Source organism: Mus caroli, unplaced genomic scaffold (genome assembly GCF_978045245.1).
Source record: "Mus caroli unplaced genomic scaffold, Mus_caroli_1 scaffold_3, whole genome shotgun sequence".
Taxonomy (NCBI): Eukaryota; Metazoa; Chordata; class Mammalia; order Rodentia; family Muridae; genus Mus; species Mus caroli.
In genome coordinates, this window is record NW_028227258.1 from 24,720,699 (window position 1) to 24,733,908 (window position 13,210).

The window sequence follows — 13,210 nt, forward strand, 5'->3', positions numbered from 1 at the left end:
TGACAGGCTTTATAAAGTGCCAGGAATCAAATTTATGTATTCATGCATGCTAGAGGAGCGCTCTACCACCAGTCATAACCCTAGTGCTCATAAAATCTCTTTTAAAATGTATAGGTGTGTGTATGCCTGCATGTGTATGTGCCTGTATGTGTATCATAGGTATTCAGTATGTATGGCCAGAGGGGACTGGACCCACTGGAACTGGAATTACATATAGGTGTGGACCACGGTATGGATGGTGGAAACTGGACCTGGTGGGTCATCTGCAGGAGCAACAAGTGCGCTTAATTGCTGAGACATCTCTCTAGCCCCAACAGAAGCACTTTTAAAAGTAAATTCTATTTTGTGATAGAATCTTAGCTCTGGCTGGTCTTGAATTCCTGACGTAGCAGAGCCTGAACTGTGAACCCTCCTGCCTCTACTTCCTGAGTGTTGGGGTTAGAAGCATGTTTGACGATTTCCCACTGGGGTTGAACACTGGACTCCACTAGACAAGCATCTTACCAACTGTCCTTTGTCTCCCACCTCCCAAAAGCACTTCTAAAAGGCAAGCTTAAAGTCCTGGCTGCCGACATTTAAAAAAGGGATCTCCTATTGTTGATGTTATTTTAAGGCAGAGATGTATTATGTAGCCCAATCTGTCCTTGAACTGTGTAGCCCAGGCTGGCCCTTTCTTTATGTGTGATCCTGCCTTAGCCTCCTGACTGCTGGGATAGAAATCTATCATCATCCTGGCTTCACAAAATTTTTTGAACATTTTATTTATTTTTATGTGTATGATGTAGAGGGAGGTATTGATTCCCTAATTGGTTATTGATTGTGTCAATAAAGGAGGCAGAAGCAGATTGCTGGGCAAAAGGAAAAAGATGGGATTTCCAAGTCCCTAAAGGAGGAGAAGGGATGCAGGAAAGGAGGGGCTTTGGACCAGGTTTTGGAGAGAGGACACAACAACCACGTAAGGCCTTAGGGCAACCAGAGCAGGTGGTGGCCTCCGCCACTGGCAGATTGCTGATATAGGATAGCAGATAAGTTGAGGGCAATAGGTTCTACACCCAGCAATTGTGTTATCTGGCAAGTTTTAAAATATAAAACTGTCTAGTGTTTTTCATCCATGGAGCTAAGGTGGACAAGAGAAGAAAGTGAGCAAGTTTTCTTTTTTTTCCCCTAATTTATTTGTTTGTATCTTTCTATGCAGCCCTGACTGGCTTGTGTAGACCAAGTTGGTCTTGAACTCGACAAACAGAGCTTGCCTCTGTCTCTATAGTGCTGGGAATAAAGGCATGTGCCAACATGCCCAGCCTCTGACTAATTCTTTAACTAAAGTGATGGGAATTCAAGGGAATTTTTTCTTTCTCTTTAGGTTCATTTAGTTTTATTATGCTTACTTTGTATTACAATATAGAATTCACAAAGACCACCTTGCATTTTTCTAGGGTATTTGCTGACTGACTTGATTCTTGAACTATGCAGATATTAAACTGAAGGAGCACTGCAGTTGATTGTTTTTATTAAAATTTACTTTGAACCAAAAACTAGAGGAAAGCCCAGTAGAGAAATTGGGTTTAGTGAATCCTGGTTTTTACAAACAATCTTTAAACTTCTGTATTGTAACTTTTTTTTTTTTTTTGGTCAGGTGAGATAAATCATGAGACATTGCAGGTGATGACAGCAAGCTTTTTAATGATGGAAGTTCGAGAGCTCAACTTTTAAAGGGAATGTCACCTCACTCTGTTCAAGGATTTTGGGTCCCAGTATGCCGATGAGGAGGGCTCCATTTGGAGCTGTAATCAGGATGGCTAGGAAGGCCACTGTCATCACAGCCTTTGCGTATCCTTCCAAGTGGGGTGCCATGACCCTTGCTGTTTCTAGAGCCAGAGGTCCTAAGACAGCCTGCAGTTGGGGATGATACAGGGGGAAAATGTTGCTCAGAGTCAACACTTGATAAAAGTAAATGGCTGTTATAGATGCACACAATGAAACTGAGTGATAAAGTCCTGGAAAGAAAGAAACCAGGGTAATTTGTATCATCTAGTCACTAATTGTATATCCTTCCTAGCAAATCTATCTGGAAGAAAGCGACCTGAACAAATCAGAATGGGGGAGAAGCAGGCAGAAGTGTTAAATTGAAATCATTTGTTCTAACTCATATGTGGGACACATGCCTCTACTTGTGTAAAAATGTTGGTTGGTGGTATAGTTTAGTGATAGAGCACTTGCCAACCATGTGCAAGATCTTGAGTTTGAAAAAAAAAAATTGATACATTGGTTTCTCCAGTTCTTAAAATTTGCACAAAGTACAATGTAGGCCAGATGCCAGGAAGAGGGGACAAGGAGAAGGCAGAGTGAACAAGCTGCAAGCTGGGCGGGGGCGGGTGTGTGTGTGTGGGGGGAGAGGCTCTTCTGCACAACTGCTTGCTTCTCACTCTGCCTGCTTTAGGAAATGACGAATAATGTGCAAAACCACCATGTATCACTGAAAGTAGGTGTAACAGACAGACAGACAGGCATTCTTTTTATAGACCTATTGTTTCCTAGAATAAAACAGGTTATTACTGTGTATGACTTAAAGGTAAGATAAAGTAACTATAATATTGCTCGTGGATCAGCACTATATGCCAGAAATTATGCTGAGAGTTTTACAGGAATTCTTTCACCCACTCCCACCATACAACCTTTTAGTAAATATGGTCCTAGGCCCTTATATAAAATGAGCAAATCAATGAGCTGAGAGATAAGGGAGGGCTAATGACCAGCTAATGACCGAGCATGCAACAGAGCATTCAACACCAAGTCTGGCCTTAATGCCTTCAGTTCTATTCCTAATCATTTTGGGTTTCACAGAAATGTACAACCTTCTATTTTGTAACAGCAAAATGGAGGAGAAAAAAAAAAATCCCAGGAAAGCAAGGTCTTATGCTGCTGTGTTAACAGTTGAACAATAAGTAACAATACCGCTTAATATCAGGAAATCATTGCAGGATTGGATGACAAGACTACAGTCTTCATTAATTCAGCCATTTGTTTGTGTAGGCATGCAGGCCACAGTAACCTCTGTCCTGGCTAGGGGGTTTGTTTCTCAACTTGACACAAGTTAGAGGGTTTGGGAAGAAGAACCTCAATTGAGAAAAATGTCGCTAGCAGATCGCCTATGTCTGCACAGCATTTTCTTGATTAATGATTGATGTGGGAGGGCCCAGCCCACTGTGGGAGGTGCTACCCTTGGATCCATCCGTGGTCTTGAATGATTTATGGAAAGCAAGCCAGTAAGCAACACTGATTCTCCATGACCTTTGCTTTGGGCCCTGCCCCAACTTCCTGTGCTGACTTCCCATGATGAGGTCTGTGACATCGAAGTCTAAGATGAAATAACCCTTTCCTCCTCGAGCTGCTCTTGGTCATCAGCAGAAACCCTAACTAAGACAACTTTCTTTCTATCAGGTATGATGACAAGCAGTAGGGGAAATGACAAAGGAAACAAATAAAATGACCCCCCACAATACTCTCTGTCCTTCCTGTGCAGTGACAGTTATGTAACATAAAAACAAATATCTGTATGTGCTTGTGTGCTGGAGGGAGTGTCAGGATGTGCAAAGATGTACTTACAAAAATCAATGTGTCTCCAGTCATAACACTTATCTCTGTAGCAGCCAGTAAAATAAAAAGTCATATATTGTGATATATACTTATTTTAAACTTTTTGTTTGTTTTAAGATAGGGTCTATATATGCAGCAGCCCTGGCAGTCCTAGAACTCGCCACATAGACCAGGCTGTCCTGGAGCTTACAGTGATCTGCCTGCCTCTGCCTTCCAGGGGAGGAATAAAAGTATATGCCCCAACACCCTTGATTTATTTTATACTTTAGGGAAATAGAAAAAGAAAGCATTTTCATAAAATTTAGAGATTGTTATTTTCTTCTCAATTTCAGAGTAATTGCTTTAAAAATAAACCTTTTAAAATTTTGTATTAAGTGTGCATGTGTGTACATGTGTGCATGTGTATACATGTATGTGTGGTACATGAGCGTGTGTGTACATATGTATAAATGTTTGCGCACATGGGGAGGCCAGATGACATCAGCCATTCTCCTCTGTCACTCTCTGCCTTATTCCTGGGAAACAAGTTTTACCGATGTGCTGGAGGCTGCCAAGCCACATTAATCCTCGTATCACCTCTGCCCCTGCCCTTCCTTCTCCACACCCAGTGCTGAGATCACAGGCTCTGAAGCCAAGCCTTTTTCATGCTGGGGACCCACATTCAGCTTCTAGACTTGCGTAATAACACTCTTTCCCCTTGAGCATTCTCTCCAGCTCGGGGTTTGAAAATGTAAAGAACCAAACATGACAAAAGTTAGGTAAATTAGAGGATAATTTGTGATTCGAGAAATATTTTTCATTTAGAACTTTTAAAACTTGTCAAAACTAAAATTATTATAATAACTTAGTATGTTCCTACCTGGACTGTAGCTTTAGGGATCCATGATAAAGCAATAAATACTTTCTCCTTAAAACGGAAGTTAGCAAAAGACATCAGTACAAAAGTGGATAGAATTCGAACACATAGTGCCAAACCCAAGGTAGCAAGGCACATGCCTATAACACATATAAACAAATGTAAAAAACAAAGCTATTTTTGCAATGAGAGAGGAATTTCTCTGAATTCTAAAATTTCTGAAAATATTTTGAGGCTGTTGTTTCATTATATCTATTTTTAATTAAAAACAGTAATTATAACGAGTATAAAACAAAGATGAGGGGTATAGGGTGTGTGTGTAGAGGTGCAGGGGTGTGCTGGGGTGTGCGTGTGCACTTGCTCAGCCTGAGGTTTGTCCTGTCTCTCTCGATGGCTTCTCTGTGAGACTTACTACTTTCCTATACTGGGAAGCCTCAGGGATCCTGTCTCTCCTCCCAGGGTGGCTGAGACTGCTTCTGACGTGGGTGCTGGGGATGGATCAAGCAGAGTCATAAGGATGGCATGACTAGTAATTTACCGGCCATGCCATCTCCCTAGCCTCTGTGGAGGCTCTGTCTAAAGTCTTAGATGAGGTCGTGGTAGGGCAACCATGAGAAGAAGGACTGAGACATGCCATTCTGTTCACTCAATGGAATGCGTTTACAGAAATGCAATCAGAAGCACCTGACAGTGTCTGGTGTTTCCTGTAGACTCTTTCTAGGGATCATGTGGGAGACAGGGTTGCCTTTGACTGAAACAAAGAAATGTACAAGGTGGGGGAAAAGAAAGAGGAAATGTGCTCACTGTCATCTCTGAGGGTCTTTAAAGCTCCTCAAATACACGGTATAAACAAAAATAAAGCAGTCATCACTGTAAAAATCTTGTATTTTCAACCTCTGCTCTATGCAGTCTTACCGATGGTTTTTGACTCAAGAGATTCAACAGATACTTCTGTTCCAACTAAGCCAAAAAGAAGTGGCTGAAAAACATTCCATGTGTTTGCAACAATTTTTTGGATTCCAACCTAGGGGAAAGAGAAATGTGCTTTAGTTATTATAGCACGTAAAGATTACTGCACTTCAGAGTTTTTATGGTTTTATTATTATTGTAGGCATAAACTTAGCTGCATTTCAGAAACTTAAAGCCATTTTTAAAACTTAGTAAACTGGGTCAGGTGAGGTGGCGCCGTGGTTAAGGGCACTGACTGCTCCAGAGGTCTTGAATTTAATTCCCAGCAACCACATAGTGGCTCACAACCATCTGAAATGAGATCTAATGCCCTCTTCTGGTGTGTCTGAAAACAGTGACAGTGTACTACTCACATATATAAAATAAATAAATCTTTTTAAAAAATAATAAACTGATGATACTTCATTTTTTAGGAAAAGGTTAAAACTTAACTTTTGAAAATTGAATCATGTGTTTGGTTAAGGATGCGCACATAGCTATACAGTATGCAGTCTCATCTCATCATTGTGTTCCAGAAAAAGAAAGTCTTTGGAGACCTAGTAATACTCAAAGCGAGTCCTATGGGTGGAGACATGGCATGTAGGATGAGAACAGGCACAGCTCAGGCAACTGTCTGGGCTTTCAAGGGCAGGAAACCGTCCTAATGACAATTCTGGAGCCAGCCCATGACACTGAAGTTAGATAGGTCGTGAGCAGGCAGGAAGAAAATACTCTGACACTTTCATAGCCCTGCTTCCCAAGACCCATGTTGACCATTTCAAAGTTGATTTTAATAACTCTCCCATTCTGTTGACTGGAGTATAAATACTGAAAATCTTCCCAAGTGATAATTTGCAGTATCTATTTTTAACCCAGAAATTCCATTTCTAGGAGTCCATTCCTACACAATACTTGTATATATAAAAAAGATAGATGAAGAAATCTGTTCATGGCTGTAATATTTTTATTTTAAAAATGAAATATATGTATATATGTGTGTATATACACACATAGTATTGCTTAAAATGATCTATTTATGGGAATAAGCTGAATATTTAGGGGGTAGGGACTTTTGCATTCATCTATGTTTTGATCTTTATACATATGTTCCCTCTTTTGTACCATGGTTTTTATGCCATCAGTTGGGTGGGTAAACTGTCTCAGTGGGTATAGCTCCTGCCACAAAGCTTGGCAACCTGGCTTTGAGTGCCAGGAAAGAAACAAGTGACTTCTGTAGGTTGTCCTCTGACTTCCATGCCCCTTCCCATAAATGAATGTGATGATGGTGGTGGAGGTCATACTAATGATGAAGCATAAATTAAACAAGTTCATCTAATGAAAGGGAAGGCAAACATAAATAGTGAGCTGAGTGAAGATCCCCGTTAGCCGACTTAACTCAAATACTAACTAATAGAATAGAATAAGAAAACAAAAACCAAACAAACCAAGGTAGTCTGAGGTAGAGATATGGTAAAATTTAGAAACATGTTCTCATGGATGAATTGTAGAACTAAAAATTCAAAGACTAAGATAATTCATAAGAGCCACATGATCAAATCACAAAACACTTGGGGAAAACCTTGGCGTGGGAACACAACTTCTGACTGCATTTAACTGTAGTTCAGAGTGGCTGTCCGCAAACCTAACTCCTCCATCCCTGCTCCTTACTTCCTGGAGGAATCGGAACACCTTCCAACCAGATGGAGGTGACTTCCTGAATACCCATTATATATTTCAAATTTCAGCTATTTTGTCTTTAAAAAAAAAAACCCTCACCTTCTCTTCAGCCCATCTTTTTGCTGCCATGAACGACAATACTAGTGTGACCAGTCCTCCAGATCCATGTAAGCCAATGTGCTGGCAGCCTAAGACAGCAGAAATACACATACTCAGAACTAGGAAGGCTCGCCTCTGCGTAAGTCTCTCCTAGAAATACACATTTAGAAGTTGTTTTACATCAAACATATAAGATGTGGCATATCTTTTTTTTTTAACCCTTTGCTACAATATTTGTAAAGGTTATATCAAATGATCAAATTGTTGAATTGATTTTCCATCAAAACTTCGGGCAGACGCAGAACCACATAATAATTCATCATGTGTGAGCCTTTTACCCTTTACACAGCTCTGACACCAACAGCAAAAGGCCTGCCAGACTCTACCTGCAAAGGGAGGAAACGAGTTCCTCCAAAAATGCCTTGTTAAAAATGAGTAGTACAAAAGATTGGGTAACTTTGATGCAAATTATCAAATTACAAGCTGAGGCAGGAAAATGACAACTGTTGAGTTCAAAACCAGCCTCAGCTGTACAGTGGCTCTGTCTCAAAATTACTGGCCTAAAACCCCTGTCAAAGGGAATGGAGGCAAATTTAAATCAGAAAACATGGAAGGATAAATGGGAACTTATCTCTATTTCAAAGATGTTTGAGAAAAAAAATTGGGAAAAAAGACTCAGAAAATTGTCAAGCATCAATGGCTGTCTTAGTGGAAATGTGGATGGATGGAAGGGAAATGAGGGTCGGTGGAAGGGAAATGTGGATGGGTGGAAGGGAAATGTGGATGGGTAGAATGGAAATGTGGATGGGTGGAAGGGAAGTGTGGATGGGTGGAAGGGAAATGAGGATGGGTGGAAGGGAAATGTGGATGGGTGGAAGGGAAATGTGGATGGGTAGAATGGAAATGTGGATGGGTGGAAGGGAAATGTGGATGGGTGGAAGGGAAATGAGGATGGGTGGAAGGGAAATGTGAACGGGTGGAAGGGAAATGTGGATGGGTGGAAGGGAAATGTGGATGGGTGGAAGGGAAATGTGGATGGGTGGAAGGGAAATGAGGATGGGTGGAAGGGAAATGAGGATGGGTGGAAGGGAAATGTGGATGGGTGGAAGGGAAATGAGGGTCGGTGGAAGGTAAATTAGGATGGGTGGAAGGGAAATGTGGATGGGTGGAAGGGAAATGTGGACGGGTGGAAGGGAAATGAGGATGGGTGGAAGGGAAATGAGGATGGGTGGAAGGGAAATGTGGACAGGTGGAAGGGAAATGAGGATGGGTGGAAGGGAAATGAGGGTTGGTGGAAGGGAAATGAGGGTCGGAAGGAAAACGGCAATCATTTTTCACTGTTCTCAGTAGTTTAATTTGCCAGATGAGGACACAGTGACATTAACTGAGAATGCTTGGAATCAACCACTTTTAGGCTCTGTTTTAGGCAGACAGTAGGCACCAGGGCAGCTCTGGAGGAGACTGAAGTATGGAATCTCACATTTCACGGGCCTTTCTAAAGTCATCTCAGGAAGCTCTGTACTACACCCATGCTGTAGCTCGGATGTGGTCTGTGCCCCCCAAAGCCCTCATGTTACACGTTTGATTGGGGTGGTGGCACAGGGCATGGTGGGAGTTCTGGAAGCCAGGGAAGCATACGCCTAAAGCAAGTTGTTGGGTTCTAGTCCCTCCCTTCTTTGGTTGTGCTCCAGTGTGTTGCAAAGGTACACTTGCCAGGGTGATGGGGCAGGTTCATAGCAGACTACAACTGCCAGAACCTTGCGTGTTACAGATTAAGCACCCCGGGAGTTCATTATAGTAATGGGAGGCTGACTAATGCACTAATGTTCTACAAACCATATAAGTTATTATTATTTACCTGATCTCCACTTGGAAAATACTGAACAAAAACTCCCATAACAATTCCTACCAGCACACCAATAAGAACGTCCCGCAAGGACGATAGGATATTGCTAATCACACTACCTGTAAAGGCACAAAACAAGAGAAACTTTTTACTAAGAAATATTTTCATGTACACTATACATTACAGAATACGACCTATGTGGTTCATGAGGAAGAATAACATTTCATAGAACAAAGTACAAAACTGGTTGTGGCATGTGTGAAAATATATTCAGATCTATCTGAAGTTAAATGTGTACTCTTAATAGTTTAATATAAACACACACCTAGAAATGTCCATTGTATAAATGGGTCAGAAAACAAAGAAATCATGTGTTCCTTCTTGACCTATCATGGACCTATCAGGCCATATAAAGGAGACAAGTACGGAACCAGTGACAGGGACTCTGGTCCGGGGTTGGTCATGCTGACAGTTTTGATATGCTCTATGCAAAATAAACCAACCATGTACACGTAGATGGGACAACTTACCAGCAAAACCATAAAACAACTGTATCCCACGGTTAATCCTAGACATAGACAAGCCAATTAGGTTTTCAGTATGTTTTCATATGAATAAATAATGTATACCCAGAGTCCACCCACATCTGTGCGCACACTTGTACACAACGAGACACAAAGAGAGCTCTAACATTCATCCTCCCAACATTAACCTATCAGAACTAAGAAACGAAACCGGGAAAGTCGTGTGCTCCCAAGTCAACGGTGACATACCAGTTCCATATAGTGAAAAGAAAAGGAAGGAACTTCCTTTGAGTAATATAAAAAAGAATAAAGAATAAATGTAATTAAGGAGGTGAAAGGTTGTACTGGTATTTACAAACATGGCTGATGGAAGTTATGGATACACATAAGTGGAAAATACATTCTTGCATGATTAAAAGATTGAATATAGTTATGATAAGCCCATACTAGCTGAAGAAACCTCTTGGGGCTATGTGATCCCTATAAAAAAAATTCAAGGATACTTTATTAGAGATGGAAAAGAAAATCCTAAAATTTACACTGAATGTTGAAGAATGGAGAAGAACAACATTCTAGTGCTTTTAATGCATGCGCCGTCTGACACTTTGTTCTTTTTATGAAGCACAGCTGGAGTTTAAGAAAAGGTATTCTAATACAGACTTTTAAGCACAAGGGTTAAGGCAAAGAGGGGTAAGTGACACCCAAGAACTTGGGTGTAGACTTCTTGAAGAAGACTTGCAGAAAGTGAAACCCGAGTGCGGGTGGGTAGGGACTGCTCGGAGGAGAGCTGCCAGCCCTGCTCTTGATTTGTACTGCTCTCACTATTTCATATGCTGAACAGTTTTCAGATGCGTCTTAGTGATCTGTGTCTCTTCTTTCACGTCTAATTCCAGCCTTTAAGCAGTAGTCATCCGCAAACAATCTAGATTTACTTTTCTCAATTCTGGAGAGCAAGAAGGCAAACATCACCAGCTTTGGAATCTGGTCTAAGTCTTTTCCTCCCGGGTCCTCTTTTCTGCAGTCTCCTGTGGAGGAAGAGCTCCAGTGATGCCTTTGGAAAGCGCCATAACAGCATCCGTGAGGACTGCTCACTCTCATCATTCCCTATAGGCCAAAGCTCAGACGTCACACTGTGAATTCTGGAGACATGTAAACTTTCAGACGACAGCAAGGGCTTCCTCTTTCATTTTAGTCGGAGGCATTTTCTTGTTCTTGCATTAGTTTGTCCACATAATCTTCACACTATGAACCCCTCATGTGACGACATTCTCCAATTCCAAGGGCCATACTTGCACTCTGGTAGGTGTGGTGTGTGCGTTTTTAAGTTTAATATCCATATTATACCAATATTTGCTTTTGCAGCTGGTAATTGTTAGTGTTACATCCAAGAAACCATTGCCAAGTTCAATGTCATAAAGCCTCTCCTTCATTTTACTCTTTCGTGGAAGGACATGAAGTCTCCCAGCACAATGTGCAGAGGATACTTTCCTTTCTCCATTAAAACAACAGTGGTGGCTCACACTGTTAATCTAGTACTGGGGAGCCTGAGACAGGAGAATTGCAGCAAGTGGAAGGCTAACCTGGGCTACATAGTGAGTTCCAGGCCAGCCTGGGCTAGGGAGTGAGGCTGTCTCAAAACAAACAAAATTAAAGCAGAAAGGAAAGAAAACACTTAGTCCAGGTACAGCTACTTTTACATAAGATAGTCATCCTATTATTATTTTAATAGTAAATATTGTACTCAGTTACAATTTTGTACAGGTTAGTAATTCTGAAGCAGTCCACTAACACTATACAATCGTTCAAAATGACAAAAAATAGTCCCAGATTTTTATGTGTAACTAGTCCTGGTTGTTTGATAGCCTTGACAAGTAAGGCAGTACAGTCCCTGCCAGCCACTTTAACAACAGCTATCCTGTCTCAAGACAAACTATTTTTTATATGAAAAGTATGTTTGTGATAATAAAGTTAGCAGCAAAGTCATTTAGATTATGTGTAGCAATGAAAGGCAAAAACTGGAGCTGTTAACAGGGCTGGAAAGATGGCTCAGCAGTTAAGAGCACTGGCCTCTTGCAGAGGATCTGGATTCAGTTCAAGGCCCCCCATGGTGGCTAATAACCACCTGTAACTCCAGTTCAAATGACCTAACACCCTCTTCTGGCTTCTGTGGGCACTGAACACATCGGGTGCACAAACACACATTTAGGCAAAACACACATAAACATAAAAATAAAATAAATCAATAAAAATAAACTTTAAAAAATTAGGACTGATGGGCTGGCTCAGCAGGTATAGAAGCCCTTGCCACGCAAGCCTGGCATCTGATCCAATGCCCAGGACCCAGGGGTGAAAGGAGAGGGCAGGGGATGGAGGGATGACTCCAGAGCTAGGACGGAGGCTGAAAGTTGTTCTTAGCATTCACAGTGGGTAGCACACATCTGCCTGTGACTGCAGTGCCACACCTAAGAGTTGTCTTTGAGCTCTGTGGGTATCCACATACGGGCAGCAAACATACACATAAAAAAAACCAACAAAACCTAAAATAAAAAAGGAGAAACCCAAGTCCTGAAAGTTGTCCTCTGACCTCTACACCTGGCCTGTGCATGCATCCCATATCCCCTACCCCTACCCCATCCACCACAGTAACAATAAAAGAAGTAATAAAGTAAAAAATAAAGGGGCCCAAAATAAAAAGCACAACTCCCCAATCCCTAATGGTGGGACTCTAACTGCTTAGATGCTGTCCCAGTGGATTGTAATACCATAAACAATTAGAGCCTGTTACTGGCCCCTCATTCCCAATGGTCAGTTTTAAGGACAAGTGGCCTTTTTCATTTATGACTTCAAGATAGTGAGTTGCCCTCCTGAACTCTATTAGAATACAATTGCACACATATGGCCCAGGAGGCAAGGCCAAAAAACTACTCTTAACTGTTACATAAAAGGACACACTCGCAAGAGCACAACTCTTTTTGAGAATTATCTTGCTGTGCTCGCTAGTAAATAATTTTATCTATATGCCTCAAGGCTTTTCTGCCAGTAGTATGGTCAATGTTCAGAGTTTTGTTTTTATAAGAACAATGGCAGAGGCCCTATTAGTAAAATACTAGATGGCAGGCCTGAGAAACGGATGTGGATCCTCTGCGTGTAAAAAGCTGGGCATCTCTAGTCCCAGGCCTGAGAAGGTGGACACAGGAGGATCTCTAGAACTCACTGGCCAGTCAGCCTAGCACAGGGAAGGATCCTGTCTCAACAAGTAAAATGGAGAATGACTGAAGAAAACACCTAATGCCAACCTCTGGCCTCCACAAGGCTACACATGCACATAAGTACACACTTAGACATGGAGACACACAGAAGAGTGGGAAACAGAGAGAAAGAGAAGAGAGGTGAGAGAGAGAAGGTTTATATAATAAGGCTGAGAAAGATATTCTTACCTTATGGGGATGGCAATTACAGATGTTATTCTTATCTTAATTTTCTGATTTAAAAAGAAGGAGACAGAGTCTAGCTGGCCTTGAACCCCTGGATCATGTGATCCCCTCCCCTTCTCCTAAAATGCTAAGGATGCAGGCATACTATCACATCCAGCTCTTTCCACACCACTTTTCAGACTAAAACCATCTTAATGCTTCTACCACACAGACAACTGAATTTTAAATACTG

General features: G+C 41.5%; 1 protein-coding gene across 3 annotated transcripts in view; it reads right to left on the reverse strand.

The window, feature by feature from the left end:
- Positions 1-1,597: 1,597 nt before the first annotated feature.
- LOC110291092 (sodium/hydrogen exchanger 9B1) overlaps positions 1,598-13,210 on the reverse strand; it is a 54,893-nt gene continuing 43,280 nt past the window's right edge. For 2 of the 3 annotated variants that reach the window (XM_021158039.3, XM_021158040.2), the window contains exons 9-13: positions 9,033-9,139; positions 7,175-7,324; positions 5,366-5,474; positions 4,454-4,590; positions 1,598-1,890 (exon numbers count right to left, since the gene is read on the reverse strand). In XM_021158039.3, coding sequence (XP_021013698.1) covers positions 1,678-1,890; positions 4,454-4,590; positions 5,366-5,474; positions 7,175-7,324; positions 9,033-9,139 — 716 coding nt within the window. In that variant the 3' untranslated portion in view covers positions 1,598-1,677. Of the gene's footprint in view, positions 1,891-4,453; positions 4,591-5,365; positions 5,475-7,174; positions 7,325-9,032; positions 9,140-13,210 lie in introns of those variants that run through there. The other variant, XM_029475316.2, reaches the window with a different exon arrangement.